The sequence below is a fragment of the Artemia sp. Qi Xiang Cuo genome, chromosome 15, assembly GCF_049724085.1.
Source record: "Artemia sp. Qi Xiang Cuo chromosome 15, ASM4972408v1, whole genome shotgun sequence".
In the NCBI taxonomy this organism is placed as follows: Eukaryota; Metazoa; Arthropoda; class Branchiopoda; order Anostraca; family Artemiidae; genus Artemia; species Artemia sp. Qi Xiang Cuo.
Genome location: NC_142808.1, coordinates 21,563,420 through 21,590,695, shown reverse-complemented (window position 1 = coordinate 21,590,695; position 27,276 = coordinate 21,563,420). Strand labels below are relative to the sequence as shown.

At 36.9% G+C, this 27,276-nt stretch overlaps 1 protein-coding gene across 1 annotated transcript in view; it reads left to right on the top strand.

The window, feature by feature from the left end:
- Positions 1–27,276, top strand: part of LOC148943445 (uncharacterized) — a 518,252-nt gene that overhangs the window by 48,371 nt on the left and 442,605 nt on the right. The window contains exon 3 of the mRNA XM_089101138.1: positions 9,708–9,927. Within this exon, the coding sequence (XP_088957264.1) occupies positions 9,708–9,927 (220 nt within the window). The remainder of the gene's footprint in view (positions 1–9,707; positions 9,928–27,276) is intronic.

Below are 27,276 nucleotides of genomic sequence, written 5' to 3'. Positions count from 1 at the left end.
GTCAGACCTTGCATTGAGGCATTTACTTCAGCACAGATCGGCATCAAAAAAGCGCATATTAGACGCCAAGTTTGTATGATCCCCCGTCCACGAGTTAGTCCACCTGTTGTCTTCAAACTGCGCATTAGAGCTTGCTCAATGACTAGATCCGGTGACAATCCAGCCCAGTACCGATCGCTTCTTCTTATAAAAAACTGACCGATTTTGAAACTTGAGTAGAGCTCTGGATTGTTTTCTTTCAGGTCAACGATAGTCTGGAGTTGAAGACGAGCGGACTTCACGTATAGGTTGTGCCCTGCTGCCGCATAGCATGGAAGCATCTGTTCAAGGCAATCCAAATACAGATCCCAGTTCCCGCACCTCTCTGCTCTAGTAAAATTACGCGATGCTTTCATCATGTCCATGTACTGAAACCACAATCATGCTGTTTGATTGTTCCTTAGCTCCTCCTTCTTCTTTCTTAGTTTGTTAGCTGCACTAGTTATGACTTGGCACAAGTTAACAATAGAGGCCTCGCCAGCATCAAGACCCTCGAAGATCACAAGGGCTTCATTAATATCCTCGTGGATCTCAAATTCCCTATCTTCATTGTGTTCCGTCGAGTTGTGCTTGTCGTCAAGTATCAAAATGGCATGAGCTCTATCAATGATATCATGCGCGCGAGCTGCTCGAGATAGTGCTTTCCCGCTCATGATATGCTTTACTGTATTCTTGGCGTAAATTTGCTCAAGCTCTTCTTCTAATCCACTGTCTTCCATAATGTGTTCGATTGAACCCAAAAAGTCCAAGCGAGCGTGAAATCCTCCAACGAAGATAGTGAGGTCTTTCAAAGAGATTCCAGTCGGCTCAGAGTCCGCAATTGTCATAGCCTTCCAGTAAAGGTGCTGATCAAAAGTCACTACATCCACGAAATTTTGTTTCCTTGCCTGTTCACACACGCAAGGTTGAGTAGACACAAGAATAGTCACTTGGGTTATAGTCAATCATTGGATGGAAGAAAACAGCAGCTTTGCCAGGGTGAGATCCCTTATGTACTGATTGCATGAATCCAGACCAGTTCGGATATGGCTGTCTGAAAAAACTAAAAACGAATACAATAATAAGTTGGTGTTAGAATCGCGAGGCTTATCCAGTTGTGACAGCAAGGATTTGTACAGGACGTTTGGGCCCGTCTGTCGTGCTCTGTTGTAAAAGTGAAAGGACAAGGATGACAAAGCTTTTATATCTTCAGCAGAGACCTCTTTTGTAGGAATGAGCCTTGATAGTTTTCCAGGCACCGGAGTGATGGCAGAAATAATCCCCATTCCATGGAAAGTACCACGTCCGTCTATAGCACAACTGTCATGGTCGACATTGTCAGCAACGTTGTGGAGAAAACTGTTTTCCGAAACGTCTTTAGGTCCTTGGTTTTCACTGACTGCCGCACATTTTTCAAACCGGAGCACGTCGCTACAAGACGAACAGAAACCAAGTTTGTTCAGCGTATCGATGAGAAAACGAGAAGCAGAATGGTGGTGTATCTGCACTGCCAGTTCTATATGCAAAGGAGCGAGTAAGGCACGTGGTCACATCGCTTGCATTTTTGCTTGTCCGATTGAGGCTTGAACAACTGTGATGTTTTCACTCTGCATAAGTCTGGCAAGTAGCAGGCACAGGGATGCTGAAATGAATTCTAAGTTTTTATCTAATGAGTGCAATTCTTCAATGCCCTGATAAAGGTCTGAGGGAGTATTCACTTGTTTTGCTTCGTTCCGAATAATTTTGGCAAGTGTCTCGATCAGATTTACTTTTTCTGTCTCAGGATCCTGTTCTTTCAGAAGACTGTAGTATTCGTGGAGAATGGACTTCACGGTTTCAAGGAAAGTAATAACATTGTGTTTACCATCCACATCGGCAATTAAAATTCGTTCGCCATAATGCTCTTCCAATACTCTCTTCAGATGCTTTGCACTGTATGATTCAACATCGTCATACCCGCGAAGAAAGTCTTTGATCTTTTCTGCAATCTTTCGTAAGGTAACTTGCTCGTCATACCTGCCTTCGAAGAACTTGAGGGCTTCCTTAAAGGCTTCTAGCCTCACTCCATCAGGTGTTCTTCCCAATTTTCTCCGTTTAGCTGATGTACAATTATCATCAACACTGTCTGAAAACCGTTTTGGCAAATCATTTTTAGTTCGAAAGTTCGTCGAAAATTTTTTCTGGTAGAATGCATCTGCAGTATGCAAGTCTGAAGTAGCGCTGTTAATGCGACCAAGCACAGTCGTTTCACAAGTGTCATTCCTTTCACAGCATATCTTGACCACAGTACACTGGAAGTCATAGGTTCTCACTTTGGATCCATTGCCGTAAACTTCTCTTCTAGAACCTTTGCTGTCAATAATGACAGGTTTTGCATAAAACAAACATGAATTCATGAAATCAAAACCACCCCCGTTTGACCTTAGAGTCCGGGGTACTTTGTCTTGACTAGCGTTTGGGAGAGACTTGTTTTCACAGTAACTCGCAATCCGTTTCTTATCACAATTAAATAAAAAAAACAAATTTTTTAAACTAAAAGTAAGGAGCGACATTAAAACTTAAAACAAACAGAAATTATTCCGTATATGAAAGGGGCTGTCCCCTCCTCAACGCCCCGCTCTTTATGCTGAAGTTTTTTATTGTTTTAAAAAGTAGAGTTGTGAGAAAAAGTCAAACTTTAGCGTAAAGAGCGAGGCGTTGAGGAGGGGACAGCCCATTTCATATACGGAATAATTTCTGTTCGTTTTAAGTTTTAATGTCACTCCTTACTTTTAGTTTAAAAAACTTGTTTTTCTTATTTAATTTCTGATCGTTTTCTAGTTAATGAACCTTTTATTTTAGCTCACCGTCATTGAATAAGTAAACAAAATTTGCATAAAAATTTACTTTTCTTTTGCTAAATGGCTGTCTCTAAATTTGGTTCTGACGTAATTTCCAAAATAACTTACGTAACGAACTTCTATATTCGTATATTTTTCTTCTGGCAAAAAATACAAAGTTGCAGATTTTTGCAGATAAGAGCTTGAAACCTATGTAATAGGGTTTTTTGATAAGCTGAATCTGAAGGTGTGATTTTCATTAAAATTCTTTCACTCGTAGGGGATGTTTCCCCCCTCTTTAAAAATCAGGTAAATTTGCTCAGGCTCGTGGCCTTTGATGAGTAATACTAAACTTAATAAAATTTACATATTTAGAATCAGTATTATAAGCCCATTCTTTTGATACATTCATTGACATCAAAATTCCGTTTTTAAAAGTTTCGATTACTATTGAGCCGTATTGCTTGTTTTTTTTTGTTTTTTTTATTACGTATATGTTATTACGTATATGAGGGAGTTCTCCCCTTAGTCAATACTACGCTCTTTACGTTAAGAGTTAAACAAAATTTTAATTCACAAACCCCTTAAACAAACAGTCCTTTTAATTATAACATATATCTATTTTTAAAGAACTAAAAAAAACTGTCGCTTAAAGAGCGTGGTATTGACTTGGGGGAGAACCCCCTCATATACGTAATAATTTCTCTTTATTTTAAGTTCTAATATTGCTTCTTACTTTCAGTTGAAAAAACTTTTTATTTAATTTCTGATCGTTTTTTAAATAATACTTGGAAATCCGGCGCCCCCTTCATAGAAATGTCCCTGACCCCAAAGAAACATCCTCCACAGAAAGATTCTCCCGAGTAACTTCCTCCTCCAGCCCCCCCCCCCCCACAAGAAATCCTTCCTGAAAATGTCTGTATACTTCCCAGTAACCAATACAATATGTGAGCAATGGGCAAAGTTCATAACTTGCAGCCCTTCCCCTGGGAACTGTGGGGGATTAAGTCATCCTAAAAGACATATTTATTAAATTTTCGACTATGCTGAACAAAATGGCTATCTCAGAATATTAATCGGGCGATTTTGAGAGAAAATGAGCATGGGAGGGGGCCTAGTTGCCCTCCGTTTTTTTGGTCACTTAAAAAGATTACTAGAACTTTTAATTTCCGTTCCAATGAGCCCTCCTACGATATTCTAAGACCACTGGGTCAATACGATTACCCCTGGGAAAAAAACAAATAAACACGCATCCGTGATCTTTCTTCTGGCAAAAAATAGAAAATTCCACATTTTTTTAGATAGGAGCTTGAAACCTCTACAGTAGGGTTCTATGATACGCTGAATACGATGGTGTGATTTTCATTAAGGTTCTATAACTTGTAGGGGGTCTTTCCCCCTTTTTTCGAAAATCAGCCAAATTTTCTCAGGCGCGTAACTTTTGATGGGTAAGATTAAACTTGATGAATCTTATATTTTTGAAATCAGAATTAAAATGTGATTCTTTGGATGTATCTATTGGTATCAAAATTCCGTTTTTTAGAGTTTCGGTTACCATTGAGCCTGGTCGCTCCTTACTTACAGTTCGTTACCACGAACTGTTTGATAGTCTCTTCAGCATGCAACGTGAACTTTTTCACCGGGTACTGCCTGCAGGTCGTCCCCTCTTGAAAGACTAGCAAAGTTTACTCCATCCGCACCTTTTTGAGTCAAAACGGCAGTATCATCACTGGCGGTGAGCAACATATTTTGCACTTCGAATCCATTAGTTTTTTTAACTTGCTTCAGGTACTCTTTAGACCTGAGAATAAGATATTTGCTTACGGTATTGTATAGGCAGCAGGGAAATGGTAAAGTACGCAAGGAAAGAACAAGATATCAATTCTATCTCACGTGAAAAGCACCAGAATACTGTCAATTGATAAATAGAACTGACAGAAACTGGGGCCCGTCATACATCCCATAATGATCAGCACCACGGGCGCCTATAAGGGGGGGAGGCAAGGGAGGGGGAGCCAGACCCCCTGGCTGAATGACGGTGTCATATTTTTGTATTAATCAAAAAAATTTCCACAGAATAAGTTTTCAAAGAAAAGTAGAGCTCTATTAAGTAGAAAATGGGCAAAAATAAAGTAAAATAATCTTCCAAGCGCAAAACTACCACAAGTCACTATCAACAACTAAATGAAACTCAAGACAACCAGAAATTACATTGAATAGCCTAATCAAACTCAAAACGACCAAAGATTGACATTACTAGGGCTGAAAACCCCCATGCCTTCTCAAGACCAGAACATGTCTTAGGCTTTACTGAAAAAAAAAAAATGACTGTGGATTGTCAGTTTGATATACCTATAAACTCAAAACGAAGTGCCGATTAGACCAGGTAGGCCCCCCTAAAAATCAGCCTATGGGCGCCCATGATCAGCACCCACCCAAAGTCAGTATTAATTGCAGATGATAACTAATCTTAATAAGAACTAGACGCACACCCGAGTCATCGAATGACTACTCCAATGAGCATCCGCTGCGATTCCGCTAAACTTTCATGTTTTTCTGACGACAGCTAGTAGTCACATCAAGTCTAGTGACTGATCTTCGCCGTGAACGTTTTTCAAGGCACTGACAGATGGCTCTGATCTCAAAATAAATTGAGAAGGAGGTTCAATCCCCTCCTCCCTCAAACAATAAGTTCTGTTTCAATATTGATTGACCTAAGCCATGGCTTAGCTTTATACAATATGAGGCAACATATCAAGTCTATCAAGTCTACTTACTCATAATAATGTGTCTGCCAAACTAGCTGATATAACAGTATTTTCTGTAGTTTAATATAAGTTAGAGAAGTGTTACAATAAAAGTGGTATCATTTTCGGTTTCAGCGAGTTGATTTATGCAAGAATCGAGTCTCCGAAAATACCGAAATAACAAAAATCGAAAAAAGGATTTTTCACCCCTTTCACCCCCTTTAAGCAGCCCCAGAAGGTTTCCCTGGCGGGCGATTTTAGTGGATTTTGGATATGTTGCTCAGAAATTTTTTCTAATGATTTTAGTGTAAAAAAGCTTCCTAAATGTCAAAACTGAAAAAAAAACTATTTTTTCATCCCCTTCCACCCCCTTTAAGCAGCCCCAGAAGGTTTTTCCGGCGGCGATTTTAGTGGATGTTGGATATGTTGTCCAGCGATTTTTTCTGAGCATTTTAGTGTAAAAAAAACTTCCTAAATGCCAAAAATGAAAAAACCTATTTCCCCCCTTCCACCCCCTTTAAGCAGCCTCAGAAGGTTTTTCCAGCGGGCGATTTAAATGGATTTTGGATATGTTGTTCAGCGATTTTTTCTGAACATTTTGGTGTAAAAAAACCATTTGTTGCAATTTTTTCCGGGTCGACCCACTTTCCTTCGTACTTTTACTGGACTATTGGTGAGACTCATATTTATGGCGAGACTCAATTAGGCTCTTAAATTTGTGCATTGAAACTAAGATAAAAAAAAATTAAGACAATTTGGTGAATGGGTGAAATCGACAATATATACTACACGCTAGTAGAAATACAAGCCTGTATCCGTTTGGATAACCATCGAGGGTTTACTAGCGCACTAAACTTTCTCTTAAACTTCAGAGATAAAAAAAAAGATCAGATATGCTGAAAGAAAATCTAGAAAAGTAATAATTTAAAGCAAAAACAGTATTTCAAATAAATTCTCAGTCTTCTTATTCATCACTGAAAGGATCGTTTGATTTTTAGAAAAGCAACAAAAAAACATGTTTCCGATTCTGATATTTCTAATTAAATTTAAGTACATTGTTGTGTTTTATATTATAATTGCAATATGTAAGTGGCTTATATATTTTATGAATGTTACGCTTAAAATTCTGTTAACCTAACCCACTACCATTTAATTAGGAATAGGACTTAGCCTAAGTGAGTGAAGTTCTTTTAGAAAAATAAATGCATCTTTAAAAAATAGCAGAAATAAATTTTGAGCTCATGAAAGCTGCACCTCTAATAAATACCATATATGTAAAAAATAATTACCAATATTTCTCCCCAAAAATACATTAAACTTTCACTATAAACGTGAATAGTAATACATATAGCATTGACGTTGTGGCAGGTGGCGGAGAAATGTGCATTTTGCCCCCCCCCTCCTTAAGAAAAAACCTAAGTCCGACACTGGGTACCAATAATCAAAGGAACTTTTACCAAGTAATGTTAGAATATTTTTAAATTCAGAATTATGGCACTGGCAGGCTCTAAAATTGTACACATGGAGGAATACCGAACTTATGAAACCTTAAAGGCTGCTGGGCTAGGGTCAATGGGTTGTCATGTGGTGGAGCAGTGGGTTTCAAATTTCAACTTTGCTTGATAATACGGGACCCACACCCATAACTATAGGCCAGCTATATGACGCAACAACATCAGTAGTCAAGAAACGTCATTAATCTGATACAATAGAATAGGATGAATCGGCACTGAAATTTTTGAGAAAGTAGAACAAAAGCATATTGGCTCCATATTAGGAAGGTGTAGAAATAATGAAGCTTACCAAAACGGCGAGGTAAATTGACATTAAGAAACTTGGGAAGCAAGCTAAAAAATCAAAGAAATTCGACTGTAAGGAAGAAAAAAAAACTTGAGTATGCCCGTGAGGCCACTGACAATTGAACCTCCCTGGGACGGGGGAGCTGAATTTGAAACTTCTGAAGACTGATGCACGGTAAATGGTTCTTGGCTTTGTTGAGTCGGTTGCTATTATCTAAAAATCCATATTACACCTTTTTTTTTGTCGATCAGTCACCTTTGGGTCAATCGCGAATCATTTTGTCTATTCAATTCACGATCTGTTACAGTTTACATCATGTACAAACTTTATACTGTACAATATTTTAATCATATACAAAATTTAAACCTTGAAGAGGCAAAGAAGTCATGTTGGGAACTAATAGTTCTTCAAGATTGCCCATTCTGATAAAAATTGCCCCAGGTAAAGATAGATAAACAATTTATTCGGGTCCTTGCGAGAGAAAATTTTTAGAGATTCAAAAGCACTACTGCGATATATCTAATCAGAACCAAGCCAATGCAAGATAAAAAAGCAGAAACTAATGGAAACTATTGTACTGGATGATTACTTTTCTGGGGTTTGACATTTGAGGAAGTTGAGTTTCTAGGTAACGCTTATCGTTCTTTTAAAGTGAAGAGCTTGTAATGTAGAAATTCATAAATTTTGAAAATAGCCAAAGGGGTACCAACTTTGAGAAATCACATATCACTTACACCAGGTGGTGGGGGGCAAGCGTAGTGAAAGAGTGTCAAGTGTTTTCGGGATTGCACCGAACGTTATGGGAATTCCGAGATGTACACCATGTGGGGGAAACTGGGAAACCCCTTGGTATTGGCAGTAAGTTGATACTTGATTTTAACTGAGGACTTTTAAGATATTTTGTACAGTTCTTTAAGTTTCAAGTAATCACCTAGTTGAGTATCATAGGCAAAAACAATAGCGCTGCCTAAGTAAAGAGCAAAGTGGTCTTTGTATATTTTTTTTCACAAAGACATTTCGCATGTCAAGAGTTGTCCTAGAACTTCGAAGGGGCTTACTCGATTGGAAATTTGAAGTTCTAGCACTATTTTTAAGCGTCTAAAGTGACTGGAGGGCAAGCACCCACCTTCCAAAGCCCCTTATTCCCCCAAAGACTTCCGATAAAAAAATTGATTTAATTATTTTGTTCAGCATATTTGAAAGGTCGAGTAACTGTGCCTCAAGGAATGGGAATCCCAGCTTTTTTACCCTTTGTGTCCAAAATGGTTAAGGGTAGTAAGAGAAACTTTCACGGAATTTTGAGGGGAGTGTTGAACTAAACCAAAACACACCTTGGGCAAGTAGGTTGTAAAAAAAAACACATCATCAATAGTCCAGGAACGGCTTAGGGTATTAAGTTGAAATTTTTTTGAGCATGTCAAGTGTATTGAACTGACCAAAAGGCACCATGTGCATACTACCACTACGACTACAATTTGACCTGCATGCACTTCCTGCCGCATTCACTTCCAGGGAATGTTTAGGCGGACGTTAAACTGCAGGTTTTCAAAAGGGCGTATAAGCAATAGTCCAGGAGCGGCTTAGGGTATCAAGATGAAACTTTCAGGGCATGTTAAGGAGGATTTTGAGCAACCAAAATGCACTATATGCATACTAGTACTACTAATACTACAACTGGTTCTACTGCTACTATTTCTGCTACCACGACTACTACTACTGCTGAAGCTGAGGGTATTAATGGGAAACTTTCAGGGAATCTTGAGGAAGACTTTTACTCTATGTTTGGCAGTGTGCAAAAACACCCTGTTTTTGGCAGCGGGGGGGTGTTTTCAGCGTGAATTTTTTTCAGGGGGTTACTCCACAGAGGGTTTTTTTCGCGGGGGTAATTTTCCAGGGGGTATTTTCCACGGAGGAAAATTTTCTGTGGGAGTTTTTTTTCGGGGGAAATATTTTCCACGAGGGGTATTTTCTGGGAGTATTTTCCACGAGGGGTGAAGGTAAACGCCTAGATTCGTCGGAAGACAGGCTTAAAAAAAGAAAAAAGAATAGACTTTGTGAAGATTGGAAAACTCTTCCCTGAAAGCTTTAACTCAATCTCCCAACTGTGTGATAAACAGGTTATACTTACAAAAATACTTTCAAGATTTGTTACATTTTAATGAAATTAACGAAATGAAATCACTTTTTAATTTTTCTACATTACTCACTTGCCTTCAGGCTTCAGGATGTTCCAGATATTGTTTTCAGATCAGCGATTGGCTGAGCGTTAAGGACACTGACCAATTATATATTTATTTACTAAAATTTTCTCCCAATATTTCAGGATTAAAAATGTTATCAAAGAAGGAGAATAAGCGAAACAAAGTATCACTAACAAGGTTGGGTGCTTCTCTGGACGATGGAGCTATAAATTCAAATAGTCCTTCTTCTGAGAGTGTTTCCAGCCTGCGTTATCTCCGAAAGCTTTTGCCTGATAGAAACATATTTGATAATAGGACACACTTTCAGGAAAATGAACTTAGAGCTACATTAAGCCAGGCAAGGTGAGAGAAACATACTCTTTGCATTATTATAATAAGACATAGCCTATGGTAGCGAAAATGTTTAAAGTTAACTACTTTTTTTTTGTCCTAGGCAAATAGTCAAAAGCAAAAGTGTTTTGGCTTTCTGATCTCTTTCCTCTATATTTGTGTGAATAGAACAATGGTTTTTCTAATGAATGGGGGGGAGGAGGGAGGAGTCTCCATATTATGGTTTTTACAACTCATACTCAGGGGAGATTCTTATAAGATTAATAGTAAATGAATATTTTTTAAACCCTATAATGAATTTGGAGTTTCGAAAATAGCTTTAGAATATAAAATTGTTAGAGTGAATGTAAGATTGGCAAGGGGTAATATTAATTTATGCCACAAAAGGCATTCTATATCATGCCACATGAATCGCTCTCTTTATATTAGGTACATAATAAAATAAAGGAATTTAAATAAACAAAAAATTTACTAATAAGGGGCAGTGGTGTAGCCAATAAGGTATGTGATTTCCCTCCCCTCGAAAATAAGCGAAAGCTCATACAAAATATGGCATTTTAATTTTGCATATACCCTGAAAAAATACTCTCTTCAAATTTAAATCCCCCATCCAGAAAAGAGCCGAGCCTATGCTGAAACAGAGTCTTGGCTACGCCCTTAGATAACTGGCAATAAGTTAGTCTTGGTATTACTTTGGCAAAGAAATAAAAAGCCTAGAACAAGAAATTTATATCCATACTATCAAAAATGTATATGTTGAACTCTGTTTTCCTGTTTATAATGTGTTAATTATGGAATATTATAGTAATTTAATATGTTTTTGTCTCTAAACTCTAAAGGTGTGTCTAGCACTTTAAATGAACTTCAGTTAAAAATTGAGTTAATTGGACAGAAAGTAAGTAAGAACGAGTTCAAAAAGTCAGCTAGTAAATCCTCGGTAAGTATTTGCATGTGTATATGCATGCTTAAGTCACCGTAAGGGGAGATGGAACTCATCCTTGATCGGGACACAAGTACCTCACCTTTTATAATACCTCCATGTATTCATACCAAACCGACCAAAAATCAGTCAGCTGCAAATTTTGATTGTAGCTTATTTTAAGATTGTTTAAATGATTGAGTTTAAAACTGATCCCCCGAAAGCTTCATACTTTATGTTCTCTATCTAGTAAATCATGAAAATCTGAACTATACTCTTTGGTTTGGATGTGGGAATAAGCATCCTTCGTTCCATAGAGCTAACGAAAACAAAAGCAGCAAGACCTTCTCGATGCTTGGGCTCTGTAAAGTGTTGCAGGAGATGAGACGTAGAGGTAACAGCTAAGTTACAGAGCAAAGGATGCGACTATGGTTTCGTACTATCATACAACCTCAGAAAAAAAACTCTACAGATACAAGTCAATGGTCAAAATTGATAAAATGGGATAATGCTTTTTATGGCTCTCTAGATTGACAAACCTTCTATTTAGACCTCCCTATGTGACAGCCCAGAAGGATTTTGCGGCTACGGACTCAGCGTAAACTATTTGGTGTCAGATGTGAAGATGCACACTTAGCTCTGAAGGCGCACAGTAGCCAAAAGACTTCGAGACTCGTATAATACTTGTTACTTGCAGGATCAAAATCCAGCTTGATCGAATACTGTTGACATCGTGCTTTTAACAAATTCATCTGACAATAACGTTCACCTTGCTTAGTAGAGCTTCAATTGAGTGCTGACCCATGAAACGTGAGACCACACTGACCATAAATAATAAGACAAAAGACGAGACATGCTGGAAGTCAGGTGTCCTTACCCCTCCGCCACTCCCTGAGAGAAGTCAGAATGGTCTCAGACTCCTGAAAGGCTAAATTAAGACGCTAGTTGTTACCTATCAGTAAGTTTGATGAAGATTTTGGTGGAACTCTCACTAAGTTTTTTAAGCTCAAAAGATATCTTCTGAAAAATATCGTGATTACTATAGTTTAAAAGCCCCTCGTTCTCTTCTCCTTCCTCTCCTCTCTAAAAAGTTTGGATTGGTTGGAATGTGCTCCTAAAAGGTGCAACTTGAAAGTTTACTCTTATTTCCGATAAATATTAGTATAAATTTGAAAATTTCTTCTAGTAGGTGTTGTAATGGCAAGAATACAAGAAACCTTGTTACAATAGAGATTGAATTAGCACTACACCTCAAAAACACGCTAATGGGAAGCTAGCATTCACTTCACTAATTTTTATGGAATCAAATATTTTGCTCTTTTAGGTTTCACAATTAAAACACCTTATGTCTCTCTCTCCCTACTCTCCATATGGGAAGTTTTGTTTCAGAGCTCTGAAAAGCCAAACACAGGAAACTAGCATTGATTCCCAACCAACTTTGATTTCGAGATATTTTTGTATATTTCCTGACGTAAAAATTGAAGAAGCCCTTTCCTCCATTAATTTGATATAAGGATGATTTACTCAACATTAAATTTACACAATAAAAAGAAATACATCATGATATACCCATACCCACTATGATGTAATATGACCGGCATGACCAGTAATGCGGGGAGATAGAAATAACAAAAAAAAACATAAGCCATCACATACTGAAAAGGTTTTTGATGAGCAGCCATCCGCCAGTGGTTGTCCCCCAAAAACCAAGCAAGAGCAAAGTGCCACACCCAATAGCAATATAAACAACAAAACATACATTGAGATTGGATTTTATCGTGACTGGATCCCCAAAAGGCTGAACCAAGGTACTAATTCTTAGTTCCCACAAAGTTTTTTTCCTTTCTTTACTAAAAGGATACCTTCTTCTTAGTAGACTCTGCGAAGACAGGGATTCACAGGGACCCCGTCAATTTCTTTTCATTTTAAATTTAGCTTTAGAGTAAGTTTTACACTTTTCAGATTTCTTTTTCAATGTTTGTATTTTTGTTTGGAGTTAGAATGCGACAATCTTTAAAAGTAAGTTTTCTAACTTTCGAGATCCGGAATCTAGACTTACGCTGTTAGTAGAATAACATTAAGAAGTCTGAGATAACCTAGATTCCCCGTGGACAGATTGTTTTCCAAAATATTGCTTCGATATTCCTTCGGCTGTACACGAGTATATTCCAACAAAGAAAAGAAACATTGACCTATTTGAAACGAAGTAGCTTTATGGTAATAACATTTCATAATTTTGATTCCCCGGAGCCCTGTCTAGTTACCGGCCAATTTCGATTTTATTAGTAATCTATAAGATTTTGGGAAAAGCCAGATTCTTCATATCAGGATTATGTCGATTCCTCAAGATGCCTTGAGGTAAGTATTGAGCGCATTGAAAATTGAAGAGCATTTTAGGCTAGTTATTACTTTTCACGAGGCTTCAAATAAACGTTGAAAGAGGAAGGGGGAAGTAGAAATTAATTAGAATGTTTTCTATATAGCTAATATGTTACATTCCCATATCTACCAGCACAGAGGTGGAAAAGGCGAGGCAGGTCATCATAAGCCCCGCCATGAAATTTCCTTGGGGTGGCAAATACTGCTTTGAACTTAGTTTTCAGCAATTTTAAATGGTAATATATTTATATTTATATGTAGTACTTCAATGTATTTAAACAAATGTATCTTATGTATTTATCGATAAGAAAGTCCTATTTTAGAGGTTGTGATGGCTTCAGTTATCTAGAAGATCAAAAGTCTTACAGAATTTCCATCCATACAAACAATAATATTTCTTTTCATCGAAACGAAATTTTTTAGTAGTAATATTAACAAGGACTTTTCACCAAAATTACTGTTCGTCGCCAATTTCTTAAGTATAATCAAATTCCATCCAAAATTGAAATTACAAATTTAAATGTAGAACGGTACTAATCAACGTATAGTAATCGATTTACACATTTTAAAAGCAATTGACCAGGGATTTAAGGAACCAGTACCTTAAATTATATCTTGGTTAGGGCTGGGTATGATTTGAAAAACAGTCAGAAATTAAATAAATAAAAGAGCTTTTTAACTAAAAGCAAGGAACAGATTTGAAACCTACTTGAACAGATTATTCTTTATATGAAGGGGGCTGTCTCCTCCTTAGCTCCTTACTCTTTACTGTGAAGTTTACCTTTTTTTCAATTTTGTAAAGAAAATTTGCGATTGGAAAAAAAAGTCAAAGCACTAAATACCTCTTTTTAATGAGCAAGGTGTCGGGAAGGAGGCAGTCCCCCGTATATACAGAGTAACTTGTATTTGTTTTAAGTTTTAAAATTGCTCCTTACTTTAGTTGAAAAATCTTTTCTGTATTTTGAATTACATTTTGTGAAACTGTAAAGATTTATGAATACAATAATTTTGGTAACGCAGAAAAAACAATATTTCGATGATCTCTGTGTGGATTTTGATGGGTAATCAAACAGTTCATGTTTTTTCCCCAGGGGTGATCGTATAGACACAGTGAGCCTAGAACGTCGAGAGAGGGCTCATTCTAACTGAAATGGAAAGTTCTAGTGGCTGTTTTTAAGTGACCAAAAACTTGGAGGGCAACTATACCCCCTCCCATGCCACTTTTTTCCCAAATCATCCAATCAAAATTCTGAAATAGCGTTTTTGTTCAGCATAGTTGAAAGGCCCAATAGCTATGTTTTTGGAAATCGAATGACCCTCTACAGCCCCTGGGGAAAGGTTATAAAATTCGCCCATTGTTTTATTTGTTGTTGGGAAGTATGTATATATTTTTCGGGTGGGGATGGGAGGACAAATTTTCTGCTGGGAGAATTTTCAATGGAGAGGATACTGTTCAGGGGATGAAATTTTCAGAGGTAATTTTAATCTGGGTGAATTTGCTATAATTCATATACAAAATTTCTCTATATGTCTTGCTTTCTCTTTACCGATTCAATTTTATATGTGGAGATGTTAAGGGTAATTTTCTGGGGTAAATTTTTGCCAGAATTGAATTGTACAGAGGATATTTCTACCCATGGAGATGAGGCCAGGTATCCTGGCGTTATCTAAAAAACGATCAGAAAAAAAACAAGTTTTTTCAACTGAAAGTAAGGAGCCACATTAGAACTTAAAACGAACAGAAATTATTACATATATGAGTGTGGTGGTCCCTGGTTCGACACCTCACCCTTGGCGCTAAAGTTTTAATTTCTTCAAAATTCTTTAAAAATGACTCATAAAACAAACAGGTTATTTAATTAGAACATTAAGTAGGATTTTTTAAAAGTGCCAAAAAACTGTAGCGTGATGTGAGGTGTTGAGGAGGGGGGGGCAACCCCTGTCATATACGTAATAATTTCTACTCTTTTTAAGTTTTAATGCTGCTCCTTACTTTCAGTTGAAAAAAAACTTGTGTTGTTTTTTCTTTATTTAATAAAGAAAGCTTAGAGACAAACAATTTTTTAAAGGCAACGGAAAAAATTTCAATTAAAGTAAAAGTATATGAAAATGAAAAAAGTAAGTGATTATACAAAATACGCAAAACAATAGTCTACTTACGAAAACTATAATATAAACACCCATCATTCAGTTCTGTTGAGCAATGCCGAAAAATTTGGATAGATATTTCTTAACAATATCGACAGTTTTGAACTTCGTTATCAAACACCGAAATATATAATGCCTTTAGACTCTCTGTTTTCAAATAGTTCGTAGTAACGAACTGTAAGTGAGGAGCGACCCGGCTCAACAGTAACCAAAACTCTAAAAACCGGAATTTTGATACCAATAGATACATCAAAAGAATCAGATTTTTATGCTGATTTCAAATATATAAATTTCATTCAGCTTAGTTCATCAGATTTCGTCTTACCCATCAAAAGTTAAGCGCCTGAGAATACTTGCCTTTTTTGATAAAAGGGGAAAACAACCCCTAAAAGTCATAGAATTTTAATGAAAATCGCACGACCAGATTCAGCATATCAGAGAACCCTACCATAGAAGTTTCAAGCTCCTATCTGCAAAAATGTACAGTTTTTTATTTTTTGCCTGAAAAAAGATAACAGATAAATGTTTATTTGTTTCTTGTTTTTTTTTGTTTTTCAGGGGTAACCGTATCGATCCAGTAGTCCTAGAATATCGTTAGAGGGCTCATCTGAACGGAATTTAAAAGTTCTAATGCCCTTTTTAAGCGACCAAAAAAATTGGAGGGCAACTTGGCCCCCTTCCACGTTCATTTTTCCCTGACGTCACCCAATCAAAATTTGATATAGCCATTTTGTTCAGCATAGTCGAAGATCTAATAAATATCTCTTTGAGGATGACTTAATCCCCCACAATTCCCGGGTGAAGGGCTGCAAGTTATGAACTTTGCCCATTGTTTACATGTAGTATTGGTTAATGGGAAGTATGCAGACGTTTCAAGAGGGATTTTTTCTGATTGGGGGGGGGGGTCTGATGAGGGGGTTACGGGGGAGGATGTTTGCAAGGAGGGTGTTTCCTTGGAGGAAGGGATAGTTCTATGAAGGGGGCACCGAATATCCCAGTATTATTTGAAAAACGATCAGAAATTAAATAAAAAAACAAGTTTTTTCAACTGAAAGTAAGGACCAACATTAGAACTCAAAAAAAGCGGAAATGATTACGTACTTGAAGGGGTTCCTCTCCTAGTCAATACTTTATTGTTCGCATTAAAGTTTTTTTAATGTTCTCAAAATAGAAAAGTATTCTAATTAATAAGTCTTAGTGATTCCGAGGTTGTTGATTCGAACAAAGTTCGAGCTTTAGCGTAAAGAGCGAGGTATTGACTAGGGGTAAACTCCCTAATATACGTAATAAAAACCGTCACGTAAGTTAATTCGTAAGTTACGTCAGAACAAAATTTCGAGAAAGCCATAAAATTAATATGCAAATTTCATTCTAATTATTCATGTACAGCGATCCAGAATCAAAGCTGCATTGATTCAACAACTTTCAAGAGTTAAATAAAAAAAAACAATTTTTTTTTGATGAAACTAAGGGGCTACGTTAATAATTAAAATTAAAATCAATTATTTCATATATAAAAGGGGCTGTCCCCTCCTCACTGCCTCGCTCTTTACGCTAAAGTTTTTTATTGTTTTAAAAAATAGAGTTTTGAGAAAGAGTAACTTTAGCGTAAAGAGCGAGGCGTTGAGGAGGGGACAGCCCCTTTCATATCCGGAATAATTTCTGTTCGTTTTAAGTTTTAGTGTCGCTCCTTACTTTCAGTTTAAAAAACTTGTTTTTTTTTATTTTATTTATAAAAAGAAACACATTATCAAAGTATTTTGTTCAAAGTGAAACATTAAAAAAAGATTAAGAAAATCAAATTCAAATTTTTAATTCAATGTTTTTAATTTAATTTTGAATACCAAAGGCCAGTATTCTTGGCACCTTTATGCTACATAACTGTAAAAAATTAAATCTTTTTCAAAGTGACAACTAGATAAATACAATCACTCTCAGAAAAAAAACTGATAATAAACCACAAAAAACGTATCCATTCAGGGGAAAAATAAAGAAATTCCCAGCATTCCGTTCAAGGGAATATGTCTGGATTTAACTGTGTTATGTTTCAGTTCATGGGTACTCTGGCTACACAGACCATCGTTGGTAATATATTTTTACTGAAACCGTCCCTTATTAATTTGTTCCCCTTGTGTTTTCTGCTCGTGTATAATCGGCCATGTGTATCAACAACTATACTAATTACTCAGACACAAATACATATTTAGGACCATAGGCAGAGCAATTGCGCCGCCTAAGTAAAGAACGATGTTGGCACAATGTATTATTTTTTTTCCTTTAGACCAGGGCACTTTGTAATAAATGAGTTGTCGTAGAAACTTCGAAAAGGGCTCATTCGATTGGAAATTGGAGTGGCTTGTGCCCTTTTTAATAGTCGAAAGTGAGTGGAGGGCAACTAGCCCCCCCCCCCTCACGCCCATCATTCCCCCAAACACATCCAATCAAAATTTTGAAATAACCATTTTCTTCAGCGTAGTTGATTTCCAGATAGAAAATATGTTTTTGAGGAGGACACTCCCCCACAACCCTCGGGGCAAGGGTTCTAAGTTATGCCCTGGGGGCAAATAAGGTTTTTATAGAACGCGTTATCGTAGAAACTTCAAAAAAGGCTCATTCGATTGGAAATTCAAAGGTCTAGTGCCCTGTTTAATAGTCGAAAGTGATTTGAGGGCAACTAGCCCCCCCCAAGCCCATTCTACAAATAAAAATTCTGAGTTAGCCATTTTCTTCAACGTAGTTGATTTCCAGATAGAAAATATCTTTTTGAGGAGGACACTCCCCCACAACCCTCGGGGTAAGGGTTTTAAGTTATGCCCTGGGTGCAAATAAGGTTTTTATAGAAGGCGTTGTCGTAGAAACTTCAAAAAAGGCTCATTCGATTGGAAATTCAAACGGCTAGTGCCCGTTTTAATAGTCGAAAGTGATTGGAGGGCAACTAGCCCCTATCCCCGCCCATCACTCCCCCAAACACATCCAATCAAAATTTTGAGATAACCATTTTGTTCAGCGTAGTTGATTTCCAGAGAGAAAATATGTTTTTGAGGAGGACACTCCCCTACAACCCTCGGGGCAAGGGTTTTAAGTTGTAACCTGGGGGCATATAAGGTTCTTATAGAAGGCGTTGTCGTAGAAACTTCAAGAAAGACTCATTCGATTGGAAATTCAAAGGGATAGTGCCCATTTTAATAGTCAAAAGTGATTGGAGGGCAACTAGCCCCCCCCCCACGCCCATCATTCCCCCAAACATATCCAACCAAAATTTTGAGATAGCCATTTTGTTCAGCGTATTTGATTTCCAGATAGAAAATAGCTTTTTGAGGAGGACACTCCCCCACAACCCTCAGGGCAAGGGTTTTAAGTTGTGCCCTGGGGGCATATAAGGTTTTTATAGAAGGTGTTGTCGTAGAAACTTCAAGAAAGTCTCATTCGATTGGAAATTCAAAGATCTAGTGCCCTTTTTAATAGTCGAAAGTAATTGGAAGGCAACTAACACCCCTTCCACGCCCATCATTTCCCTAAACACATCCAATCAAAATTTGAGATAGCCATTTTGTTTAGCGCAGTTGTTTCCCAGATAGAAATTATGTTTTTGAGGAGAAGACTCCCCCACATCCCTCAAGGCAAGGGTTGTAAATTATGCCCTGGGGGAATATAAGGGTTTTTATAGAAAGCTTTGTCGCAGAAACTTCAAAAAAGGCTCATTCGATTGGAAATTCAAAGGGCTAGTGCCCTTTTTAATAGTCGAAAGTGATTTGAGGGCAACTGACCCCCTCTCACGCCCACCTTTTCCTCAAACACATCCAATCAAAATTAAGAGATAGCCATTTTGTTCAGCGTAGTTGAGTTCTGAAAACTAGGTCTTTGAGGATGACCACCCACCCCCCACAGCCCTCAGAGCAAGGGTTGTAAGTTATGCTCTGGGGGCAAATAAGGTTTTTATAGAAAGCCTTGTCATAGAAACTTCAAAAAGGGCTCATTTGATTGGAAATTGAAATGGCTAGTGCCCTTTTAAATAGTCGAAAGTGATTGGAAGGCAAATAACACCCCTTCCATGCCCACTATTTATACAAACACATTCAATCAACATTTTGAGATAGCAATTTTGTTCAAAGTAGTTGAAAGGACTGGAAATTATATCTTTGAGGGTGACACTCCCCCCACAACCCTCGGGGTAAGGATTGCAAATTATGCCCTGGGGGCAAATAAGGTTTTTATTGAAAGCTTTGTCGGAGAAACTTGAAAAAGGGCTCATTCGATTGAAAATTAAAAGGGCTAGTGCCCTTTTTAATAGTCAAAATTGATTTGAGGGCATTTATCCCCCCCCCCACTCCAACATTTTCCCCAAACACATCCAATCAAAATTTTGAGATAGCCATTTTGTTCAAAGTAATTTAAAATTTTATAAATTAAATCTGACCCTCTCAGATTCCTCGCGGCAAGGGTTGTAAGTTATGCCCTGGGGGCATATAAGGTTTTTATAGAAAGTATTATTGTAGAAACTTCAAAAAGGGCTCATTCGATTGGAAAATAAAAGGGCTCGGGCCCTATTTAACAGGTGAAAGGGATTGGGGGATAACTAACACCCCTCTCACATTCACCATTGCCTCAAACACATCCAATCAAAATTTTGAGATGTCCATTTTGTTCGATGTAGTTATAAATCTGAAAATTTTCGGGATGACACCCCCCCAGCCTCAGGGCAAGGGTTGTAAGTTATGCCCTGGGGGCATATAAGGTTTTCTTATAGAAAGCGTTGTCATAGAAAATTCAAAAAGGAATTATTTTATTGGAAATTGAAACGGCTAGTAACCTCTTTAATAGTCGCAATTGATTGGAGGGCAAGTAACCCCCCTCTCATGCCCACAATTTCCCCAAACACGTCCTATCAAAATTTTGAGATATTCATTTTACTCAACGTAGTTGAAAGAATCGGAAATTATGTCTCTGAGGATGACAACCCCCTCGCAGCCCTCAGGGCAAAAGTTGTAAGTTATGCCCTGAGTCATTTAAGGTTTATTCAACGTATTTGAAATCACCGGAAATTATGTCTTTGAGGATGAAAACCCACTCAAAGCCCTCAGGGCAAGGGTTGTAAGTTATACCCTGAGTCATTTAAGGTTTTTATAGAAACTTCCCCAAACACATTCAATCAAAATTTTGTGGTAGCAATTTTCTTCAACATAGTTGAAAGTTCTGGAAATTAGGTATTTGAGGATGAGCCCTCAGCCCTCAGGGTAAGGGTTGTAAGTTATGCCCTGGGGGCATATAAGGTTTTTATTGAAAGAGTTGTCATAGAAACTTCAAAAGGGTTCATTCAATTGAAAATTGAAAGGGCTAGTGCCTTTTTCAATAGTTGAAAGTGATTGAAGAGCAACTAACACCCCTCTCACGCCCACCATTTCCCGAAACATATCCAATCAAAATTTCTAAACAGCCGTTTTGTTTAACGATGTTGAAAGTTCTGGAAATCAGGTCTTTGAGAATGACAGCCCCTCACTGCCCTCAGGGCGAGGGTTGTTATTTATGCCCTGGGGCATATAAGGTGTTTATAGAAAGCATTGCCGTAGAAAATCAAAAAGGGCTCATTCAATTGGAAATTGAAAGGGCTAGTGCCCTTTTTAATAGTCGAAACTCATTGAAAGGCTTGACATTTTTATAGTAAAGATCGATGTGGGTACAACGTATTTTTTTTTTTTTTTTTTTTTTTGGACCAGGGTACTTCGTATCAAAGGAGTTGTCGTAGGAATTTAGAAAAGAGCTGATTCGAGTGAAAATGGAAAGGGCTAATGCCCTTTTTACAGTAGAAAGTGATAGTAGGGTAACTGGTTCCCCTCCCACACCCACCCTCCCATTTGCCCATTACGTTTAAAAACTAAATGTTGCCTTAAGATTAAATTAAAATGCACTATGTTAAAGCTAATTCCCAATAAGGCATCTCAGCAGTATCCCAAGAATGACTGAGGGTATTAGGTTCAAACTTTCGGGGCTAATTCTGCTCTTAAAATTTACCCAAATCAAAATGGCGTAAGTGTATCCAAGCTATCAAAGAAAGTAAACAGATTTTTTTGCGAATGGTATCAAATTTTTTAGTTCAGGTCAGCTAGAGGAGATATGAAACTAAATTAAACACTACTATTTGTGTCCTGATTTTTTACAGGTTTTATGTTGTTGAAAACTGCTGAAAACTTTTCTTCAGCATACAAATATCAGGCCAAACTATAAAGTCTTAAAAAAAACGAAAAGATCTACAGTATTATTTTCTTTTTTCCTGAAAAGACTATGTCGATATAGAACGAACAGAAATTAATTTAAAAAACTTTTTCCACAAAATAAGTTTTTCAAAGAAAAGTAAAGAAGTCCATTAAACCAAAAATGAGCAAAAATAAAATCAAGTAATCTACCAAGCGTAAAACTACCACAAACCAGCATCAATAAATAAATGAAACCAAAAACAAATGAATGTGCATTGTCAGTTTGATATACATATGCTGATATTTAGTAATCAAAATGTTAATATTATTTGATTTATTAAAGTTATAAAAGAAAAACGTTTATATTTTTTCAGTAAAGTGCAAATTATGTTCTGGCCTTGGGAAGGCCTATGGGGTTTTGAGCCCTACTCATGTTAATGTCTGCTCGTTTTGAGTTAGACTCGGTTATTTATTGTAATTTCTGTTCGTTTTGGGTTTCATTTATTTATTGATGCTGGTTTGTGGTAATTTCACGCTTGGTAGATTATTTGATTTTATTTTTGCTCATTTTTGGTTTATTGGAGCTCTTTACTTTCCTTTGAAAAACTTCTTTTGTGGATTTTTTTTTTAATTAATCACCATAAAAAGCTGATACTTTGACTGAATGTTATGAATAGTTAGGCTCTTATACTTTCATTATTGTCAATGATCTTTATTTACTTGCCATTCATTACTATTAAGAATTTTTTTTTTGCTCCAACCAAATCATATAAAAAAATTGCTTGTGGAAAACTGATTAAGGGTTACTCAGTCCCAAATTAGAACTTTTATTTTTCTTATTATGGGTCAAAATCTATTGACAGGCAGCCAACAAGGGGGCAACAAACCTTTTCCCATGGTTTTTCCCTATTATGCTATCTTTCCTTTGGTTTCCTTATAATTACTTCATATTCCCAGATTTTAGGGGCCGGTGCCTATGCCTTAAGGCTTCAGTTTGAAAGAGTGTATTTTAATATAAATTTGTTTTATATTTTCTTTTTTCATTTGCTTTGCTGAGAAGGGCCCTTGGATATAGGGTTGAAGTATTTATTTGAAGTTCGTATGCCACTGTCTTGCAAAAAATATTTCCCTATTGTTTTAATTGTTATTTACCTCTTCAGGCTACTCTTAAAAATCTGAAGGGGTCATCTATTAACAACGATTTTATTTTCGAAGCATTCTTACGCATAACTCAAAATTTAGCCCAAAGGCTGTTGGCACAAAGGCCCTTATATTGATATTTCATAAAATACGAGGAAAAAAAAGAAACAAAAACTAAAAAAATTAAGAAGTTTCTCGATGGGAAATAATATGCAACATTAAATTCGAAACAAACAAAAATTATCTCTTGCATGAGAAGAGCTGCCACCTATCTCTCACCGTCCTTCTTTACAGCAAAGTTTCATTCTTTCCAATAATGCTTCCAGAAAGATTGCTTTAATCAAACAGTTCTTTGTAAGGAACTGTAAGTAAGGATTGATACGGTTCAATAGTAACCGAAATTCTAAAAAACGGAGTCTTGTTATAAATATATACATCAAAAGAATCGAATTTTGATGCTTATTCGAAATATTTAAAATCCATTAAGTTCAATGTTACCCATCAAATGTTGCGAACCTGAGAAAATTTGCCAAATTTTGTAAAAGGGGGAAAATACCCCCAGAAAATTAAGTGATCTTAATGAAGATCACATCATAAGATTTAGCATATCAGAGTATACTACAGTAGATACTACAGTATACTACAGTATACTACAGTATACTACAGTATACTACAGTAGAGGTTTCAAGCCTCTATATACAAAAATGCGGAACTTTGCATTTTTTGTTGCAACAAGAAAGATCGTGGATGGGTGTATATTGTTTTCCCCCCAAAAATGATCTTACTGAACCAGTGATTATAGAAGACAGGGAGTGGGCTCATTTTATCGGATATCAAAAGTTCTGGTGCCCTTTTTAAGTGACCAAAATATTGGAGGGCAGAAAATGGCCAGATTAAAATTTTGTGATAGCCATTTTGTTCAGCATAGTTGAAAAATTTAATAACTATGTCTTTGAGGATGACTTGATCCCCCACAGTCCCCGAGGAAGGGCTGCAAGCTATGAACTTTGCCTGTTATTTACATGTAGTATTGGTTCTTGGGAACTATGCAGACATTTTTCGGGGGGGGGGGGTACATGGAAGGATCTTCCCATGGAGGAATTTTTCGGGGAAAAGGAATTTTCTGTACAGGGGGAGCCAGATTTACCGGCATTATTTAGAAAAACGATCAGAAATCAAATTAGAAAAAACAAGTTTTTTAAACTGAATTAAGAAACAATGTTAAAGATCAAGACGAACAAAAATTATCATGTATATGAGGGGGTTGATTCCTCCCCAATACTTCGCTCTTTATGCTAATTTCCTTAGAACTTTAAAAAATTATTTTAACCATCTTATGTTTCAGGAGACATTCTTAAATCATTGGAACAAAAAGTCAAACTTTAGGGTAATGAGCGAGGTACTGAGGAGGGGGCAACCCCCTCAAAGTAAGGAGCTTAGCGTGGCTACTTACTTTCAGTTGATAGAAGAGCGATATGACAAAAGGCTCTTTCATGATGCCTCAAGAATGAAATGGTTTAGTTGTTATTTGTATTTGCTTTAAACTATGGAACTTTCAGTTTTTTGGCAGGGAATCGGTGAATAAAACACCCACAATTACCAACATGCTGTGTTTTGAACTGCAAAACTATTTTGATTAATCACTAGTCAAACTTAAACGCGAAAAGAGTTGAGTTGAGGGGGCCCCTTCGTATTCAGGATGATTTCTTACAATCTTTCCCCCCCTTCGTATACAGGATGTTTTCTTACGATCTTTCCATTACAATCCTTTTGAATCTCTTCAATGAAATATTTTACATGCTTCTTCAATTAGCCATGGTAAAGTAGTAAAAAATAATAAATAAGTGAAGATACTATCACAATAAATAAACCCACACAAAATCTAGAGCAGTTGCTTCTAATCACACTTATCAGGCAATATCTCACTAAGATCATTAGCATTTAAATCCCCTTCTTTGGAAGTCCCACTGAAGTCACAGGGTTGCCACTAGGCCAAAAGTAAAATCTATAGAGTCATGGGCAACGCAAAAGCGCTGCCTAAGTAAAGAAGAAAGTGGGTACAATGTATTGTTTATTTATTTTCTAATCAGGGTACTTTGTCTAGAAGGAGTCGTTGTAGAAATTTAGAAAGGAGCTCTTTCAATTGGAAATTAAAATTTTTAATTTTAAAATTTAACTCCCACATAGGCCCTACTCAAGGGCTATATCTTATGCTAGTTGTCCAGTATTAACTTTTAAGGTTTTTATGGAAGGGGAGGTCGCTTAAACCTCGGAGGAGGCTCATTCGGTTGAAAATCGTAGGCTCTAGTACCCTTTTGAAGAGTCGAAAGTGATCAGTGGGCAACAAGCCCCCATGCCACATCCTCTTTTTCCCAAATGCACTCGGTTGAAATCTTGAGATGGCTATTTTTTTCAAAATAGTTCAAATATCATATAACAAGGCCTCCAAGGTTGACACAACCCCCCAGAGCCTAGGAAAAGGGTTGTAAGTTATGCCCCGGGGGCATATAAGGTTTTTATGGAATGGGTAGTCGTATAAAATTTGAAGGAAGTTCATTTGATTGGAAATTAAGAGGTCTTATTTGCTTTTTGAGAGTCAAAAGTAATCAGGGGATAACAAGCCCCCACATGCACTCTTTTCCCCAAATACATCCGATCGAAATTTTGAGATAGCCATTTTGCTCAAAATAGTCTAAAGATCTAGGTGATATCGAAGATCACACTGCCTTTCCATAAGGATAAATAACAATTCGAACAGGGATAAATTTTTATTAGACAGTGATAAAAAGTCAAAAATATACAGGATATCTCAATCACATGGACAGTGATCATCATCAGTAGAAATACTAAAAGAAGACCACACTGCCTTTCCATGACGATAAATAACAGTTCGAATAGGGAGAAATCTCCGATGACGATTATTGTACATGTAATCCAAATATCCAATATATTTTGATTGTTTTTTTTTTACTGTCTAATAAAAGGATTTATCCCTTTTCGAAGTGTTATTTCAAACAGTTCGTGGTAACGAACTGTAAGTAAGGAGCGACCCGGCTCAATGGCAACCGAAACTCTAAAAAAAAAGAATTTTGATACCAATACATACATCAAAAGAATCAGATTTTAATTCTGATTTCAAAAATATAAGTTTCAACAAGCTTAATCTTACCCATCAAAAGTTACGTGCCTGAGAAAATTTGGCTGATTTTCGAAAAAGGGGGAAAGACCCCCTAAAAATATAGAACCTTAATGAAAATCACACCATCATATTCAGCGTATCAGAGAACCCTACTGTAAAGGTTTCAAGCTCCTATCTACAAAAATGTGGAATTTTCTATTTTTTGCCAGAGGAAAGATCACGGATGCGCGTTTATTTGTTTGTTTTTTTTTCTTTTCCCCAGGGGTAATCGTATTGACCCAGTGGTCCTAGAATATGGTAGGAGGGCTCATTGGAACGGAAATTAAAAGTTCTAGTGCTCTTTTTAATGGAGGGCAACTAGAACCCCTCCCACGCTCATTTTTTCTCAAAGTCACCCAATTAAAATTTTGAGATTGCCATTTTGTTCAGCATAGTCGAAAATCTAATAAATATGTCTTTAAGGATGACTTAATCCCCCACAGTTCCCAGGTGAAGGGCTGCAAGTTATGAACTTTAGAAATAGGGACCTATCATGAGTTCCAAAAGGGACATAATTTATGCATGTTTTTATGGTTTTTTAGCTCACTGAGAATGTTTTTTGATGGTTTTTCTCACTGTTTGATGGATGTAAACATAAGTTCACGACAACATTGCTGAATGTAGACATCTGGTTATTGTTTGATGGTTATGTGTGTTGGTCAATTTATTTGTTGTTTTCTTGGATGTCAACATAAGTTCAACAACAACTTGGATTTAGACATCTGGTTATTGGATGTTTCTTGGATGGTTATGTGTGTTGGACAATTTATTTGTTGTTTTCTTGGATGTCAACACAAGTTCACATCAACAATTGCTGGATTATCGACTCTAATGGGACAGGGTCAATGACACCTCTTTTAAGGACATTTATTTGTTGTTTTCTTGGATGTCAACATAAGGTCACGACAACAATTGCTGGATTATCGAGTCTAACGGGACAGGGTCAATGACACCACTTTCTAGGTCAATTTATTTGTTGTTTCCAAATGTTATTGATCCGCTAACGGGATAATATCACGTGTCTCTTTCTAAGCCAATCAGGGAGTTACAAAAGGTCATCACAATTCGCCCTTGAGATTTTGTATATAACGGACATCCGTTGAGGTTAAATTATCATATAGTCTCAAGCCACCATGGATACAGCCTCTGATATTATTGACAAGGAAGCTTTGGCTACATTGATTTATAATGTGAGTTCTGTTTAGTAAATTTTCTTAGTTTACTTCCAAATAAAATCATTTTACATAGTCCCCCTCCAATATATTCAAATTCAGGTATACCCCCCCCTTCCTAATACAAACTCCACTATGCGTTGTTTATAGTCGATAGAAAGCGTAAAATACGCTCTTTTTTACCATGTAACCCCCCCCCCCGTAGTGTTTCGTCGTGGTTTACCTTGTCACTTT